Raw genomic sequence first — 19,481 nt, 5'->3', positions numbered from 1 at the left:
CCGCGGCGCTGGGGAGGGCCACAGCCATGGCCGACACCGCCGCGCCGCCGCTGCCCGCCGCCCCCGCTGCGGGGCTCCCGGCTGCCCCCAGCAGCAACCCGCTGTCCCGCAAGCTCAACAAGATCTTGGAGACTCGCCTGGACAACGACAAGGTGGGGCGGGCGGCGGCTGAGGGGGCGAGGCGGGGGCCGGGGCCTGCCCGGCGGGGAGCGCCCTGCGGGGAATCGGCCGGATGAGTCGTCAGGGGCTGCGAGCCCTGTCATACCCTCAGTTCCGCTGCGGAGTCGCAAGCTGACGTTTGCAGCATTAATTAAAACTAAAATTCGTTTTTGCTTCTCCAGTGACATGCCACGCACCTGTTCGATCCCTTCAAATCGTAGGGAGGTTTGTATGGCTTAGCTGGGAGGGCACTTCTCAAGCTTTTTCTGATTTCAATGTGTTCTAGCTATGGATAGGTCATGCTTTAACCGAATGTAATCTTACTGATTAAAGCTATTCTAAAATAGTAGACAAAGTTGTGTTTTATAACATACGAGACAGTGAAAGACTCAGCAATTATTTTAGTTATTTACCAACTGATCTGGAGTGTGTTTAGGTAGTTTTTTCTTTAAAACCATGTAGTAGGTTGTGGGTTTTTTTTTTAATAAGACCATGAGCTTGGGATGGTTACAGACTGTGTAACCTGCTTCTTTGTAACTGTGTGGAAAGTTAAGGTCCTTTTTTATTTTCCAGGAAATGCTGGAAGCACTCAAGGCTCTCTCGACCTTTTTTGTCGAAAACAGTTTGCGCACACGAAGGAACTTGCGTGGAGACATTGAACGACGAAGCTTAGCCATAAATGAAGAATTTGTCCACATATTCAAGCAAGTTAAAGAGGTAGCATTTTTACAGTGTGACTAGCTATCTTGCAAGAGTACTGCTATGTAATTTGAAGTTTAAAAAAAGAAAAAAGGTTTAAGAGAGATTTTGACTTTCCAGGATAAATATACTTTTACAGTAAAATTGTTTCATTGTTTGTTTCATTTGATGAAAATCCTGTGCAGAGAGGGGTGATGTTTCAAACAGATAAAAATCCTAAGTGAATGTTGATCTTTAGAGGTGCATTCCCTCCGTTGATTAACAAGGAGCCTAGAGCAACTATGTTCCTTGTAATTTGGACATCTCATTTTTGGTGGGATGAAGCTGGGCCTAGCCATGGCATTTCTGATTTAAAAACAGTTACTGTTATTTGAACTTATTTAGGAGCTTGAGAGTATAAATGAAGATGTGCAAGCGATGAGCAGCTGCTGTGAAGATATGTCCAGTCGTTTGAAGGTAATATATAAATAGATGTGCTTTGTATATTTTTCCTTTTGAGGTGCGACTATGTCTTTTAAAAGGATAAATAATTATTTTGGAGGATTAACAGTGACACCGAGATGTTTCCTTAGTGCGCTTATTATGTTACTTTATAATAACAATATATTTCTTTTTACTTGTTTGAAAACGTATTGAGGAAGTAATTTTAATTTCTTACAAATTGCAATTCAGAATGCAGCAATATACTTATGTTGAGAATAGCAATGTGATTTCCATTTGTGTGTGAGTGGAGAGAAAATATTTTGTTAGATTGGAAGTGTGTGAGATTAAAGGGTTAATTACATTTGTGTATTTCTGTTTAAAATTTGTGTGCCGTTTGCATTGACTGCATCTGTTGGGTTATGTGTTTGTATAAATACCTCAAGTATATTCATAAGAAAGTATCCTGTAATCCAAAGAGGGAGACAAATCTAGTGTGCCATCTTCATTCTATTGGTTTTGTTTTATAACATTGTCTCAGAATGCTGATATGCAACAAAACTAATTTTGTTTCGCGTTAATCCTGAATCCATAATATTCTAGGGGGGGAAAACAAGTTGTGTTTTAAAATGCGTTACTAAATCTGGCTTGGTTTTAGTGTACAAGTTCAATATTCAATTCAGTGATGAGTTTAAAAGGTTTATGGATGCTGAAGTGTAGATATTTTGCCAAACCGAATCTGTTCTGAATATAGCACGTAAGTTACAGTATGTGAATGAGAATCCTTCACTAAAAATCCTGTGAAAACAGTTGCTTTTTCCCCTCCTACTGTGTGTGTGGGGACATCAGATGTCCCCCTACTTAGATGAGTAGGTTTCATAGTTATTGTATGTCATTTCCATAAGAATGCTTCTGGTTTGATGAACTTGTTCCAAAAAGTGTGAGCGTACAGTGTAGCCCACTGCAGTACTTAATTTTCAATTTTGGAAGGCAATGGATAATGCACCTCAGAGGTTTCAGATCTCTTTGAACACTGTTAATGTGGATGTATGCCCTAGTGCAGTTCAGGAACTGTTTGGTTAAACTCTTAGATGTGGAAATGAGCCAAGTGTCCATGCAGATTTTTGGTCTTTTCTGTCTTTAGATCGTGAAGTATAACTATCATCTGTGATTTCTTTTTTTTTTTCTTTTCCAGAGTAGAGCCACCCTGCAGTGATTTCTTTTTCTATTAAAGTCAGTACGTAGTTTTGTTCTGTGCCCCACAGGAGGGTTCCTCTAGAGCCCTGTAGAACTCGTAACTTGTCTCAATTCAACCCATGTTTTCTTTGTCTGTATGAATGTAAAGTAAGTTAGTAAGTCCATGAACTAGCACTCAGTTGTCAAATACTCTGGTATTTTATCTGTAATAGGATATAAGACTTGCAAGCGTGTGCTCAAGCTTAATAAGAAGACAAAAATGAACTGAGTAGAGTAAATAGAAGATACAAAGAGGAGGATCTATAGCATATAGGGCAGAAAAGTGTGCTAAGAGAGCACTGTATTAAGAGAGCAGGACAAATGCAAGATACGAAAGGGATTACATATTGATAAGTCAAAAAGCATTTTACTGTTTTTATTTTGTAAGTTTATAATACCATCCAACCCAAACAACCAGATACTGTCAGATCTGATTTCAGGACAGTGACTTGATAAATGCAGTGGCTGAAAGGGAGAGAAGGAAGCAAGAGCTGGAATGGAATAAAGCGGGGTTGAAGGATAATGAAAGTTTTAATTAGCATACTGAGTTGGGGAGAAAGAGAAAAATATTTCTATTTTGGATCTGCAAGAAACATCAAATATCAACTTTCTGATTTTTCTGGCATGTCTGGCTTTTTTCTGCCAGTTACCTCGTTTGGCTTAGATGTGAGCTCTCACATTACATACATATAATAATAACAGTATCTGGCATGTATTTGAATTCACGTAAGTAAAAACTGGCTTCCTGATGTATCTGGCTAGATCCAGAAAAACTGCTTTTCCTTCCTTTCTGCTAAGCTACTGTTAGCATTCTTCTTGGCAACTAGTACGTCTGTCCAGAAAGTACTGGAAAGGCAGCAGTCTGTCTTTCTGGTTTATTAAAATCTGCAACTCTGAAGGAGGAGGGGGGAAAGTCTAGAATTAGTAGATTTCCATACTGAATAGTTCAGGTCCAGTCTTTTGTTGTAACAGTCTTTTTTTTTTTAGGCTGAAGCATTGAAAATCAGTATTATTAAAAAAAAAGTTTAAAATACAAATACATTAAAAAATCAAAATTATTATTTGTATAAGATATAAAAAGCTTAAAGATATCTTAAATTATTTTGGAACTACTAGATTTTCGGTAGATTCTGTTGAGTTTCTATTAAATTTGCATGCTAGTCCATAATAATTTCCTTTAGAAAATTCAGCAACTGGCACATCAGTGGTACCCGCTGTCTATATTCATGGAACAGCGCAGGCTTTCTCTGATGACTGTAGTTGTACTTGAGTGGTTGCAGTCCTTCTTTCACATTTCAAAGTGTTCCTGTACCTTGAATGCTTTTCTGTTGTAACTAATGTAGTGTGGCAGATAGAAAGGCTGAAATGAATCGGTGTGCATATGTACTTCCATTAGACCTCTCACAGGTTTGAAGACTGGCATCTTCATTTTGGCAAATGCCATAGTTTAGACCTATTACAGTCTTGAAATTATTCATGCAGAATTTCTTTATAGCTCTTTCTCCTTCTTCACTTGCATTATTATTCCATACTGAATGCATTTTGATTTGGGGATTTTATTTTTTTTTTTTGCTAAATCTTCTTATTTTTCTGTCTAAAAGATCACTGGTGATGTCCAGTGGGAAGCCAGCAGTTCCGGATGTCTTTTCTCCTCTTGCTGAGGGATAAGTTTCTGAACTCTTTAACTTCAGTTGCAGCAATCCCTTTAGTCATGCAGCTGTTGTCTGTAGCAGAATTGTTTATGTGTGGATTCCCTTGCATTGTCATCACTGAACGTTTAGGGCTGTGATAGACTTCTTAAGTGCATTGCTCTTGGTCCTTACAGCCCTGTAAGCTGCTTGGACTGTAGAGCTAAACTTGCTAAGACCATCACAGACAGCTGAATACACGTTGTCTAAAATGGCTGGGTGGGCACTGGTACTGGGCAGTTCAGCATCCAAAGCAACTTGTTTTGTAACAGCAAACAATTTACAGTTGATGGACAAACAAAATAATCAGAACTATTCCTAATATTTATATTAATGTTTTTGTATTAAGCATAAATTAAAAATTAACTGTATGTGAATATAAATGCATCTAAAGATGAAAATGTACATGGATAAGCATATTAATTTATTCTTGCATGCCTGAAAATAGGGAGAGTTAATGAATACTTACTTCAAGAAGGCCCTTTGTCTCAAAGAGTACACTTTTTAAACTGCTTATAGTCAGAAAGCTTCAAAAGTATTATATATTTTAAAGGTTGTGTGATATATTTGATATGTTTGTGTTCGTTTCACATACTTAACGATTCTAATTATATTGTAGGCCGCAAAGGAACAAACCCAGGACTTGATAGTAAAAACCACTAAACTCCAAGCAGAAAAGTATGTATACCACCTTATTTATTTCTTGAAGACATGACAGTACTGATGCAATTTTCTTTTAGATCTTGTTCTGCCACTCTTATTTTTGAGTAATGACTTTGGGTTTTTTTGTATTTGTATTTTGTTTTTAACGCTATCTGTGTTTGTAGCTTAATTGGAATAAAAATACTGAACTTTTAGTTTATTACTAGAGGATACAAAAAGGTAAGAACATGTGTTAGTACTTGTCATAAAAACTGACCTTTTAGGGAAGAGAATGAGTTATAGTGGTAAAGCATGCTGTATATGGATGTGCTTTATCTAATGTCAGTTGATAATGTAAGTTATATTGTTTTGTAACAGATATGGACCTACTCAGTGTCTTATTAGCTTCACAGGCTTCTTGTTGTTAATGCTTCATATCCACTGGAAATCACTCTCTTATTCAGGGATTGTATGTAGGATCAGAAAGTTGGATGATAACCTACTTTGCCATATTTAAAACTTAACTGTGAAATACATAAGTGCTGTTTAATGAGCCTAACATAGACTATTTTTCCCTTGGTTCTCCAACCTCTTGTGGAAGAAAAGATTTGTATTTTGCTCTTTTCAGTATTTTTATTGATGGGAAGGGGATAATAGCCTATGACAGATTCAAGTAATCTTTATCGTTTTTATGGCGAGGGCATCTGTTTTTACAGCTTTAGCCTTTGTCAGTGTAGAAGAATGAATCTCCTTGCTTTATGAGCTTTCTTCTGAAAATTATATACAGTTCACTGGAGATTAAAAATAATTATTTCCAGTGATAAGTTTCTAGTAGAAATTATGACTTTGGATAGCTCTGCATGCGCTTTCAAAATCAGTAGGTTCATGTGGACTTCGGTAGGAAGTGGATTATGTCCTGTGAGAGTCTGAATGTGAGGTTAGAGTGTAATGGGTATATATTTTAAAAGTTGAATGTAGAATAACTGCATAAAATACAATACTGGTTGATATAAGACAAAGGATTTGGCAAAGTCACAGTTTAAGTAAGTGAGCAGAAGTCAGGTCTTAGAAAATTCATTATTTTAAATACGAGTATGTGAAATAGTAGGACAGACAAGTGGTCATCTGTTTTCCATATTCTCAAGAAAAGGAAAGCTGCTTTGATTCCTTGTTCTGAAGCAGAATGGAAGATACCAAGACCAATCCCAAGTGATGTATGTATAATTGGCCTTAAATTCCGTTAAAGGAGATAATGCAGACTGTACATCAGTATTTCTACAATATAGTCTTTATTGGCTCAATATTTACTTGAAAGAGTTTCTGCTAATTCCTTTAAGGGACAGAACATCCCCCTCTGTGAGGAAGAAAAAAGGTTTAGGAAGTTGCCTGACCTTAGAGTGCACACGTAGGAAAAAATTCTCTTCTGAAAGGCTATTTTGTAAGTATACCATGAAGTACCCACTAGCAGAAGCCAAACAATAACTGTGATCTTACAGTATGATGGTTATGGAAGATTCATAGTGCCACTTATTAACAAAGTTAACTTTTTTCCTGGCTAAACCTATGAAAAATTTAAACAAAAGCTGCAATGGGAAGGCTGTTTTGTTCTGTGTGGGCCATTTGAGTCATCTTTTCTTTTGACTCATTAAACGACTGTTCTGATGCATCACTTTGGTTTACATCAGCCATATGAAGAGGCAGTGGCTATCAAATGTTAGGGGTTTCTTGAAAAGCTGAAATCTTGCCTGCAGTCAGACAAAATACAGGTTTAAATTGCTGATTCCTTCAACTTAACAGGTGACATTTCTTAGCCAACAAAGGAGTAAATGGTGAAACTGGGAGGACATGCCTTCTCTCTCTTCTCAGGGTTGTCCTAAAATGCTATCTGGTTAAAATGCAGAGATGAAAGTTGGAGCCATTCAAAAAGAAGGCAATTGAAACAGTGACTCTAAAGCAAGAACAGTCAGTCCAGAACAAGGTAGTAATTGCTGAGCGTATAGTTTTTTTAGCGTTCTTCCGATGAAAAGATGTCTCTTTTCTTATTATGAAAGTCACAGGAGTCTCCAGATTTCATCAGTCTCAAGTTTCTATTTCTACTCTCTGTGGTCCTACCAGCTGTTTATTTTATGATAGGCATTTCACATGAAAACATGAGTTAGGCAGAAGTTTCTTGAAGTCTAGGATAATGGAAATTTGTATTTGTATAGCACCAATATAGTAGAATTTTCTGTGTAATTTTTTAATTTAACATCAACATATATTTTAACATCAACGTATATTTTAAAAAACAAATGCCATTTTATGTACCACAGAATTTGAGTTAAGTTCTTAAATCAGTGCTGAGGAATGATATGTTTTTAAACATCACCCTGAAAAATAAAATCAGTTATGTTCTTCCTTTTCAGATTAGTTATGTTCTTATTTTTCACAATGATAGTTACTGAACATTTTGTAACAGTAGAGAGCATACATTCAGTCATTTTGCTGAACCAGTTGTTTACACTGTCCATAAGGGAAGTTATTTTGACTGTGCCCTTCTCACTGAGTACTACATTAAATCCTCATCTGTTTTGACGGTTTTTAGCCATTTTTAAAAAATAACTTCAGAAATTATTTTGATTTGCAGTAAATGATTTGCTGTACTAGCTGTTGGTAAAAAAAAAAAAAAAAAAAGGTTTTCTATTATGCTTAGCATTTATCTGATTTACTTTAGCTGACCATTTTCTCATAGGAGGAAAATGTTATGATTTGATTCAATGTTCTAAAACTGAAGCGAAACAGTAAATTTTTAGATGCATTTCGTGCATTTATGGTAATTAGGTATTTATCTTTTTAAAAATATTTAATTTTTGTATTTGACTGAAATTTTAGGGAAAATGGGCTACTGTCTTCAGTCAGAAAATATGATGAATATAGCAAGTTACTTAGGCGAATAACTGAGTTAGTATTTCACAGCTTCCCTTCATTTTCTAAGAATACATGTTAGCTCTGGCTTTGATCTAAGATGTCTAGTTGTCTTTCTGTAGTAGTCTTAAGACTGTTTTCAGTAAATGGCAAGTGGAACCTTTGGCTTGGGTAAACTCTCTTCATGCCTAGTCAGTTCTTGTGGAAGGTAAATTTTGTTAAAAGGTGTTATAATTAGTATCAAGTTTAAAGCAAACTGCAATTAAAAGAACAGAATGTTCACTTCAAAACCAGAGAAGGAAAAGTCAATAGCCAAAGTCTTTTTAATTGGAGTTGTAATTTTATTCCCCTAGCTATACACAGCAAATAAGGGAAAGTGAACTATTTTCTTAGATTGCAATGTTTTTTTGACCTTGCAAATGTAAATATCTCTTCAGAAATTTTTCCCTATGTGGCATTTGAACCTGTGTACTGTTTTTTTAAATTAAGAACTGCACGATAGCTGTGAAGAATAAAGTTTCCTGAAGAGGCAGCGTGGCCATGGGAACTTGAGTATGAGGATGAACATTTTCATAGAATCATAGAATCATAAAGGTTGGAAAAGACCACTAAGATCATAGAGTCCAACCATCAACCCAACACCACCATGCCCACTAAACCATGTCCCTAAGCGTCTCATCTACATGTCTTTTAAATACTTCCAGGGATGGGGACTCAACCATTTCCCTGGGCAGCCTGTTCCAAGGCCTGACCACTCTTTCAGTAAAGAAATTTCTCCTGATGTCCAATCTAAACCTCCCTTGGTGCAACTTGAGGCCATTTCCTCTCGTCCTATCGCTAGTTACTTGGCAGAAGAGACCAACCCCCACCTCGCTACAACCTCCTTTCAGGTAGTTGTAGAGCGCGATGAGGTCTCCCCTCAGCCTCCTCTTCTCCAGGCTAAACAGTCCCAGTTCCCTCAGCCGCTCCTCATAAGACTTGTGCTCCAGGCCCTTCACCAGCTTTGTTGCCCTTCTCTGGACACGCTCCAGCACCTCCATGTCCTTCTTGTAGTGAGGGGCCCAAAACTGAACACAATATTCGAGGTGCGGCCTCACCAGTGCCGAGTACAGGGGCACGATCACCTCCCTGCTCCTGCTGGCCACACTATTTCTGATACAGGCAAGGATGCCGTTGGCCTTCTTGGCCACCTGAGCACACTGCCGGCTCATGTTCAGCCGGCTGTCAACCAGCGCTCCCAGGTCCTTTTCCTCCGGGCAGCTTTCCAGCCACTCTTCCCCAAGCCTGTAGCATTGCATGGGGTTGTTGTGACCCAAGTACGGGACCCGGCACTTGGCCTTGTTGAATTCTTTTAAGTAAGAATGTTCACGCTTTCACCTTGCATGTATTCTTTCTCTTCTGCGGTACTTGCGAAGGGGTGGCTGTTTCAGTGGTTCTGTGCAGGTACTATGTTTTTTATACTAAAAAGTTTTTGCATTGTATAGTCACCTATACAATTAGATGTAGTTGAAGATGATTTTCAATTTCCTAAGTTTCTTACCTGAACTCCTTGTTGGTCATCCTAGTCTCTCAAATTTGTGGTTTGAAGGTATAGTGGTCCATCTGCAGTATCCTGCAGGTAATCCTGATGAGCTATTTGGGACTTCCTATGTTGGTAAAATGTGTAATTTAAGACACTTGGTTAAATAGTTGGGGTAGAAAATAAGATGTTTGTCTCAGATTTAAGTTAAAACTTCTGCATTCTCAGGTTGTTGCTTTGCAGTGTTGTTTTTCTTGTAACTTAGTTTGTGAGCTTTAGACCCAGTTTGGCATAAATGCTAGATAGAATACTTAGATACTTAGGTAACAAATTAAAAAAGTAATCTTCCATTGATACAATTGCATCTTTATATTTCTGAATATGTCAGAATTGGTGAATTTCTTTGGTCAATTAGGTTGGTTGTTCTAAATTTATTTTCTCTGTAATCTAGTTAAAATAACTGTACTGTACATCAGAAGCAGAACAGCTTTCTTTCACATTATGTAAGTTATGGAATCTGCTTAACATAGGAACTAGGATTTTCTTTTTTCCTCTTCTCTCCTGAAAATTGGCACTTATCACAACTTAATAGAACCATGTAGTGTGAAATGAAGTAGTCCAAACCATTCAACCCATCTCTCTATAACTTAAGGTTAATTTATTGCTGTTCAGTAATATAGAATCTTAAATAGAATCTTTGTTTTAATGTATTTCATAACAAACTTTGATAATAAAGAAAAACTGAGGTAGTTAATTTAGACAATTTCTGTGAATTGTTAAAAATCCACTTCCACTTCAGTATCTTTACTAGATTTCTGTACATTTACTTGAGCACACTAGTATTGCTTTCAGGTTGCATTAGGCTTTCTATGTGTAGTAATGAGGAGATTAGTTTGTTTTCAAAAAACATCTGCTGTGTTTTAAAATACGTGGATTTGTTTAGTGCCATTGCTAATAGGCTGACAGAAAAAGGATCTTGCTCCTTGAAGTGAGATTTTAATAAAAGCTTTCTGTGACTTGTTGGTTCTCTTATTGTACTGAGTTTCATTCTTTTTTTCTTTGTGTGAAGCTAAAAACCTACTTGCAACACTAAACTACTTCACCTTGCATTGGGAACAAGCGTTCTGGAGTTTGGTACAGTTCCCAAGCCAGAGAAATAACAGTTCAGTTCCAAAATGCTGTATGCAGAATGCCAGAAGCCTGGCTTCATAGTAGTTCTGCCAGCCACTTAATGGTAAGGTATTGTGCAAGATTGTTTTTGAGGTTAGCCACAAATGACAGTCGTGGATCTAACAATTGAAGAAAGAGACCAGAAGGTAATAGTTACAATATTAATTCTTATAAAATTAAATAAGAGCGATTATGTGAGTGTATATATATATGCTCAGGGAGATCACAGAAAATAAGCCTGCAGAAATAGAAAATTGGTGAGAGTCAGAAGTAGTTTTCTGGAAGTAAAGATGACCATACTCTGAAAACTGTATGAAAGAATGGAAATGGAAATGGCTTGGACAGATATTTTTTGAGTCAGGCTAAAGTTTCAGAGCTTTCATTGAGATTATGCACTTGACACCTTTACACATTATCTTGTTTTGCTAGCTTCCATTAATTGTGTTCTTAAACAGCAAAATGTGTGTTTCGATGTCAGAGTCTTTATTAGTTATGTTGATTCTGGAAAATCAGTTTCTGTAGCACTAGGATTGTTTCACTTTTTAAGAATAGAATTAAATATGATTCCCAAACATATTTTGGAATGCAGCAGTGTGTACTTCTGTTTATTTTAAGTGAATTACATTCAGACTTGCTCTTTATTTAAATTCAACAAACACAATTCTTAGAGTTCAGTGAATGATTTGACTGTCACCTCTGTGCTCAATATAAGGTCAGAAGTCTTAGGAAGAATGTTTCTTAGTGAATATCTGCTGCTTCAGTAGTGCTGCGCTACAGATCTCTCATGCTTGTCTCTTGGTGGTGCTTTTTTAATTTTCTTTTTTAAAAAGTATCTTTTTTGTCAATAGTCAATTTGGAAATGATGCAGGAAGTTCAGGAGTATTCATAGCAGGTTAGAGAGATTTGCTTTCATCAGCGTATGCTGAGAAAAGTGGTGATCTGGTGGTTTGCACTGATGAGATGTATTTAATGGCTTGACCTTTTGAAACTTGTAATTACATTTATTCCTGTGAATATGCTTCATGAGAAAAAGCAGTGATTGCCTAAACTGAATTATAATTCAATTTGGGGGAGGGTGAAGGCTAGAAATCCTGAGGCTGATTTTCTTTCCTGATTTGTACCAAACTAAAGCATAGGTAACAGGGCATAACAGAGGAATCAAAACAGCTAAAATGGATCTGAAGAAAAAGACCCCTAATTTGTTATATTCTAGCCATGACCAGCAGAGAAAGTGCAAAGCCTTATTTCCTGCCAGCTTTTCTACCTGGCAACCATGTACTCTGTTGAGGCATGAAGTGCTCTTGATCAATATGAAATGAGGTCTTACAGGTTGAGAAACATTCATCAGAAGTGCAGAATCCGTTACACCATTACGTTCCTGACTGATGTTCTTCTAATCTGCTCTTAGAAAAAAAAGCCCAGGAACACAGAGCCCATGGTCTTCCCTTGAAATTTATTTTGGTTCTTTATTGTTTTCCTAATATCTGATTTAGTTCTCCTTTTGCTGCTGGTTAAGCTCATTTGTTCTGAGCTTATTCCAGGTGGATGTAGAGAACAGTGTGTTATTTTCATGTCTTTGGCAACATTTTTGGATTTGATGGCAAATTTGAAGCTAGACTAAGCAGTCATCTTTCAAATGTCTTTACATCAGGTTGTATAAAAGATATGCTGAAAATATGAGTCTGTTTGGTATGATAATATGAACTAGCTCTACAAATGGAAAAGAATCTATTCACTGGAAATAAACTCCTTTTTAACTGAATCTCTGTTTACAAGTTAGAAACCGTATCTTGTATCTTAACCATTGCTAAACACTGATTTACCTAGTAAGTATATATATCACAATTGTGATGAAGTTTTGCATGTGAAAATTGCTTAGCCAGGCTATTCTGTAGATACATACCAATGACGTTTATAGAAAGCCTGACTGGTATGTGAGTAGAAAATTATTAAATTCTGTTGATTTATCTACAGCATTTAAGCTTTTTTATTCTTGTGTTTAGTAATCTGTTTGGCAAGGTTTGAATCATTTCAGTGCAGTTAGTGTCTGCTATTGCTAAACTTTTGATTTAGCCTTTTTGATTTTTACCTATTTATTTTTAGAGCAGAATGTATTGCAGCGCTGCAGCATTGCAGGCTAGCTGTCTTTAGATAGGGATTACAGATGGGAGAACCTTCTAAGTTCAAGTCCACTCTCCTGCTGCCAGCGATCATTTGCATGATGACTCTCATAAACTCATCAACTGCTCAACATGTAACTAGTTAATTACTTTTGCATTTTGTATGTATTGCTGTTCTTGGAATGCTTACCTCAAAAGCTTGTTCTTTCCAGTAAAAACTCTTCCCTAATTTCCAGCCTAATTCTTGGATATAAATTGGTTGTTTTCTCATCTTGTCCTTTATCTTGAGAGCTTCCTTCATCTCCTCTCATAAATTAGGTTCTCCATTCCCATGATCATCCTGCTAGCTCTGGTCTAATGGGAGTCCATTGTTCTTGAACACAGATGATCAGGATTCTGATCTGTTTTCCAAATAAGGTCTCACTAAAGTCTTCTATAATATTACTGCTATTTTCCTGTATCCTGGGAACGTTACACAATTCACTATGATTTTCTGTGCCTTCCTATTTTTTAATTAAGGAGAAAATTCCATAAGTATATTCTATGATGGAATTGGTCACTGAATACCTTCTTGCAATATTTCAGTTATTTAATAAAAGATGTGTATGACAGACAAAATGTAGAATAAAAACAGTTGTTCTCAGCATTTACAAATGCATTTTTGCACCTGGTACTTATTTTTAAGAATGGTTTCCTAACACGTTTGTGTGTAGATGTTTTGTTATATAGTCTTGTATATTTGCCTTCCACAAAAACCATCACAGAAAAATATTTTTTCCAGCTGCTGCTGAAGAACATTTATACATGTTTGTTAAAGACATTTGTTATTTCTTTATGAGTTAGAAATACTCCATCTTTTTGAAGCTTTAAAAATGTGTTGGATCCTCAGTACCACAAATTGAAAGTAATTTCAGAACATGCTGCTATGAGTTGTGCTAGGTATAGGAAGCTAGCAGATTTTTATGCTGTACTTGGTGACAAGATAAAATTAAACTTTGCAAAAGCCTGTTTCTCTTCCACCTCATTTTTTGAGCTGTCTAGGTGATAATCCTAACAAATAGTGCGCATTTGTATTTGGTTCAAGGGAAAAGTGCATGAAGTGCATAGTTTTCCCAGCCTTTTGAGTTCTCTTGCAAAAGAATTCTGTCTCCCTGGCAACGATTAAAACTGGGGAAATTGCCCTTTGTTGGAGTCCCGTCCCCCGCCCAAGCTCCGAAGTCTACCAGTGGTTGGCACTTCCCCCCTTGCATCGATGCCGTGTTCCCATGATCTGTTAGTTTTGTTCCTTTATGCAGGGATAACTTTTGTAAAAGAAAAAAAAAAGCTTTGGGATAACAGCAGAGTGTGGCCTTTCCTCTGCTGTGCTGTACTGCACTTGCTTAGAACAGAATTTAGGAATGATTATGTTTACAGAAACGCCAGTGGGTCTTGAAATGTCCAAGTGTCTGGGCAGATACTGATTGCTGTGGGTTATATGTAAGATGGCCTTACTCTAGCTTTTCTTGTTACCTGTGTTGTTTTGCATAGCACTTACTGCAGTGAAATAAATATAGCAAACTTGAGTGATATTTTAATTAATTTCCCTGCTTTAATAAGATTGATTAAATTCTAGTTAAATATCTGTTAGCTTATGTCTGAGGAAATTTTTATAAATATATATATATATATAAAAAAAAATTAAATACCTATGCGAATGTATTGGTCTCATTAATACTGCCAGATAGAAGTCAAGGGTATGTAGCACTTACATGTTTTGTTCCTGATCCGTCATCTAGGATACAGGATCTCTTTTTCATGCAGATTGATAACCAAGGCAACTTTCATAGCCAGCATAAGCAGAAGTGGCTAACCTGGGTTTTGAAACTGAGTAGCTTGTTGAAATCCCATGTCCTTTGTAAAGAGACAAAAAGAAGCAGCTTTATCAAAATTCAGACGCATGCTTTTAGGTTTAGGATAGATGTTTCTCACCACTTCGAATCCATATTTTGAGAAAGATAGATGAAACATTGCTGCCACCTTGAGGCTCTTATTTTGTGTTTACATTGTGGAACTTTTAACTTGCCAGTATGCTACAGTTTAATATATTGACTGTTTTATAAAAGTTAATTATTGGGAGTGTGCAGAGTGCGTCAGTGAGCAGTTACAGCAGATGTTAGCCAAAGACACAGCCGGGGATGGGAATGGCTTTAAAGCACGATGTTTGACTGAGCCTTGTTCTCTGTAGCAGCAAACAAGGAATGGAGGGAGGACTGTGCGTAGTGAGGACTTGCAGGAAGAGAGAGGTTGAGTAGTGAGGTCTTCTGCCATTGTTCGTTTTTATAACCTCAGGAGTGAAGGGTGCACAGAATTCCAGCGCAGACTAACGAGCATGCTGTTTGTATAGTTCCTGACTCTGGTCCTTGTTCTTTGCAAGTCTACAACCCTAGTTCCAACAAATCTGCAAAGCAAACTCAAAAAACCTGTTACACCTGGTATATTGCACTTCTTAAAATCAGACTTCCCCCTGCCCCCAGTTTGATGAAAGTGTACATTCAAAAACTCTGAAGAACAGGAGGTGATAGTAAATGGAGATTTTCTGTAAGAGCACTTAAAAGTTTATGCACTCAGGAGATACACAGGTTCAAAGAACAGAAAAGTTTCTCAGCATCTCATCTGCTCATGGGAGATCTTGTCTGAGTTGAAACCAAAGAAGATCTTGCATTTGCTTTCTCCAGTCTCTTTCCTACCTTTCTTCTCCCTAAAGGGAGGATAATCCAGTGTAAGTCTTTTCAGCTTTGTGGTTTTATATTAAATTGAGATTTCCATCAAAAGAGGAGAGACTCAGAGCAATTATTAAATAAAGTTAATTCACTACAGATTCACTACAATTACATTGTCTGTTGTTTCAACCAAATCCAGTGGTGGTGATGTTGATGGATTAGACTTCCTCAGCACAATGGCGTGGAACAGAAATGCGCTGTTGAAAGCACCATCAATGGGTGAAATTTTAAATGTCCTTGCCTGATTTTCAATTTGAGTAGCTATGTCATATGCCTCTAGGATTTTGGGGTGGTTGAGAGGGGAGGGTCCTAACATTTATTATTATTATTTGTTGTAACTGACTATTGAAATTACCTCTTTTTATACTGCAGAAGAGTTCTAAAGTGTAGTTTTCATGAGCAGTTTCATAGCAGCAGTGCCTATAGTCATTGCCCTCCTGCCTCTGGCAGCTCGCTGTGCTTGCACACCCCTTAGTACAGGGGGTGTGCCTGTACAGAACTTTGTACCCCACAGTCCCTTAGTACAGGTCTGTGGTAAACTGAATTAGAGAATACATATAATCTCCACCTCAAAAAATAAATAAAATGAAAACTTTTGTTTTTTTCCTGCCAGATTTGTTCCCTGATCTGATTCACTACATAATAGTATAAACAACGGTTCTGGCACAGTGGAAAGGGCAGTACAGGGCAGGGATAAGGAGGGATGGCTGAGGCAGCCTAAGCAACATGGCTCAGGCATCGTTGCAATGATGGAATATATTACTACAGAGCAGACCTGATCCGTCTTTCATCTGTGTTGTGAGAATCACGTAGTTATCATCAGAAAATCTCTCACAAGCCTAATATTTAATTAAAAATACTTTTTTGTTAGTATCCTCCTGTCTGTTAATTCTTGTATGTATGTTTTGTAGATGTCTTCTCTTGGTATTTTTTCCTCTGTCTCCAGCTGAAGTTACAGCATGGCTTCCTCTCTCTAGATTTTATCGCCTAATCTTCCTACTGAAAATTTACTGAATGTGTTCAGAAATGGTATTCTTCCCTTCTCCTTCCACTATGTGGAGGTCTACCACACTTTCTGTGTCAGAAAAGCGTATCATTGGGGCTGGAAAACAGTGCCAGGTCTGTTTAGGTTTGAAGATAGTCTTGCCTGTCCTCACCCTGATACAAGAGATTTAGATAAAGTTATTCAAAGAGAAGATGGGGCAAATTCAATCCCTTGAGACCCATCACCTCACACGTCTCCCCTCTCTGCCCCTGGAGTCTTCCCATCCTCTCCTAAATCTCTCTCTCCCCATGCCCCATTCCTTGTGCTAGAAAACTGACTCCATCTCCTTGCCAAACCATCATGCTGCTTCTCAATCTCCTTCCTCTCTTCCAAATACTTTTCCTTTCTTCCTGTACCTGCATTTCCTTGTTTCCAAGCTGTGTATGCACTCTTGAGCCCTCCCTTTTTAGACTTCTTTCCTGCTCTTCCTCATTTGCAGTGAGCTACCACCAGATTGCTTCAAAAGTGCTATAATTTTTCAAGGACGCCTCTGCTGTCATTGCCTGTTTAGTTGACCAAAATTATGCTCCATCACTCTTGTTCCTTCCCTGAGAAACATTCAGCTTCATGGAGACCCTGAATTTGCAATTGTAGAGTTTACTGGGAGAAAATTAAATAGACAGACAGTTGGATTGCAAAACTGTCAATGTAAAGGCAAAACAGCCACATCTGCATAGGACCCTGGGGAAACCTGACTTATCAATTAAAGATGTGGTATTAAAGCATATGAATCTTTGGTTTTCCTTTTTGCATAGGTGTCTTCTGTGTAACTTAGAAGTACTGGATTGCTTTCCCCTTTGATTTTCATAAATTTTACTGGTAAAATACTGTTGGATTTTATACTCCCTTCTCACTGTTCGGCATGCTAGAGCACTGACAATTGCAAAACATTTCATCTGATCTCTAAAAGAGTTTGTGGAACTGCAGGATGGGAAGGCCATCCATGTCTACAGAAGGGAAGCCAGTTTTCCATGCTTCTTATAGCTGAATGCAGTCCAGACACTAGTTGGATAGTAGAGAAGTGGTAAGTAAGTAAGTAAAACTTACTTTTGAAGCTTTGATCTTGCAAGGAAATTTAATTATTGCAGTCAGTGTTAGAAGTGTACTTGCCTGTCTTACCACCCTATAATAACAGTGTATTTATCTTGGAGTAATTACATTGGAAGCTGAAATGGTATTAAAGTAATTAAGCCTTGTTCTTCTACAAATAATTAAGTAGTGTCTTCTCAATGTCCTGAAAAAGTAGTCTTTATTTCCTGGAATGCTGTGTGCTCAAACCACAGTAGAGCAATTTTTTCTTTGCTACAGGAATTCCAGTCCCTTCCTCTGGAATAAAACTATATTCATTTGGGTTCAAAACGAGTGCAAAAAGATGCTGCCCACGAGATGGCGTTTGCATATTACATCCCTGCTGTATTTATTTCAGGAAGGTTAATCAACAAGAGAATTAGCCATCACATTTTGATTGCTTGTGAGATCAGTAAATTTGTATCCCAACTGTATTGTTAAAAAGGAATGGATCTGTTCTACAGAAAAGTAGGTTAATCTAATGATCGTTTTCTCATTTTGGGTGCTACAGTATTTTGTGTCTCTCTGAAAACGAGCTGAAACCCCATTCTTTCCTTGATGAATTTGAAAGAAAATAACTGCAAGCATTACAACTATACAAGCACGAAGTGTCTGGATTAGATAGCTTGTGATACAAACGCTAAAGGAATATTTTTTTAAAGAACTTACTAGTTTTCAAATGTTCTAACTTACCTTGATACTGTCTTTACTCAATAATCTATGTAAGCTTAATAGAAAATTGTATGTGAAGATGCAACTCAAGTGTTTGATGGCAAGAATGTACTATTAGAATTTAATAACACCTATTTCTAATGCTAATTATATTTCCAAAAGTATCAACATGCAAAATAAATCTGAGATAAGCATAAAAAGGTAATGTCCTCTTCATTTTGTTTTATTACAGTCAGAGACTAGAAATGAAAGCACAAGTTGCAGATGCATTCATAGCAAAATTCCAGCTGACACCGGATGAAATGAACCTCCTTCGAGGCACGAAAGATGAGCCAATTACTGAGGTAGCTCAATGAACATTAGAAGCTTTGCCCTGAACTAAAATGTAGAAGTGTCCTAGCTGAATTGTACATGAGATCTTATTACCAGTTTGTAATTTAATTTTTTATGGAGGAATGTACCTTTTAACAGAATGGTGAATTTCTGATGAGTTTGAAATGTGTGATGAAAGATTCAAGTAACAAGAACGAAAATCAACATTAAATTCTAGTTTGTGTAATGAGTTTAAGGGGCAAATGAGCTATCGTGTGGTTCTACACTTAAAAAAGACCTTTATGAAGTCTGAATTTTCAGTGAAGATGTTTTAAAACTTCATCACACTCAAATAAAGCAAATGAGAAATTTGCAGCACTTCAGTAATATGTAGTACTACCCTTGTGCATGCGTGTGTGCATTTTGCATATGCATGTATATAGGTATTCAGTGACTTGAAACAATATAAGTTGAGACTTTCCTTCATTATTATTTGGTTGATGAAAATATTAGGTGCTGATTCACTTTTAGCCACATTCCAAAATAAGTTTTTGAATATGTTTATGGTTTGAATAAGAAGGCACATTGTTCTGCAGTAAAAGCAAACTGAATAATGAGAGAATTGAGTACACTTAATAGATTTTTATTATTTAGTTGCATAGAAACCTTTGCTTAAATGTAGACTACCTGCAGAGACATACTATCTTGTTTCCACAGGCATCCTGTTTGCAGTTAAAGCATTATTAAAGACGTGGAACAGATAACCATAAACAGTGCTAATGAAAGCATAAATGGAATGTGTTAAATGATTGTGCACTTGACTAATTGCTGTATGCTTTTGTACCAACTATTACCGTGAAAGAACATTCAGGTTTCTAAAAACCACATGTTGTAGGGAACGACGACAGCAACACCGTGCCATTTATTCAGTACTTGGTTCACAGCAGAATGAGGATTAGTCCTTTTGATACTTCGATCTGTCTAAAAAATGCGCAGAAGTAACTGAGATATAATCATACTTGTGCTACTGAAATGGCAGACTTCAGTAAAATCATGTGTATGCTTTTC

General features: G+C 37.1%; 1 protein-coding gene across 3 annotated transcripts in view; it reads left to right on the top strand.

The window, feature by feature from the left end:
* Positions 1–19,481, top strand: part of COG6 (component of oligomeric golgi complex 6) — a 61,888-nt gene continuing 42,407 nt past the window's right edge. For all 3 annotated transcript variants that reach the window (XM_075139725.1, XM_075139724.1, XM_075139723.1), the window contains exons 1-5: positions 1–152; positions 733–876; positions 1,243–1,314; positions 4,822–4,880; positions 18,334–18,445. In XM_075139725.1, the coding sequence (XP_074995826.1) occupies positions 27–152; positions 733–876; positions 1,243–1,314; positions 4,822–4,880; positions 18,334–18,445 (513 nt within the window). In that variant the 5' untranslated portion in view covers positions 1–26. The remainder of the gene's footprint in view (positions 153–732; positions 877–1,242; positions 1,315–4,821; positions 4,881–18,333; positions 18,446–19,481) is intronic.

This window comes from Calonectris borealis, chromosome 1 (assembly GCF_964195595.1).
Source record: "Calonectris borealis chromosome 1, bCalBor7.hap1.2, whole genome shotgun sequence".
In the NCBI taxonomy this organism is placed as follows: Eukaryota; Metazoa; Chordata; class Aves; order Procellariiformes; family Procellariidae; genus Calonectris; species Calonectris borealis.
This window is presented reverse-complemented; position numbering and strand designations above follow the sequence as displayed.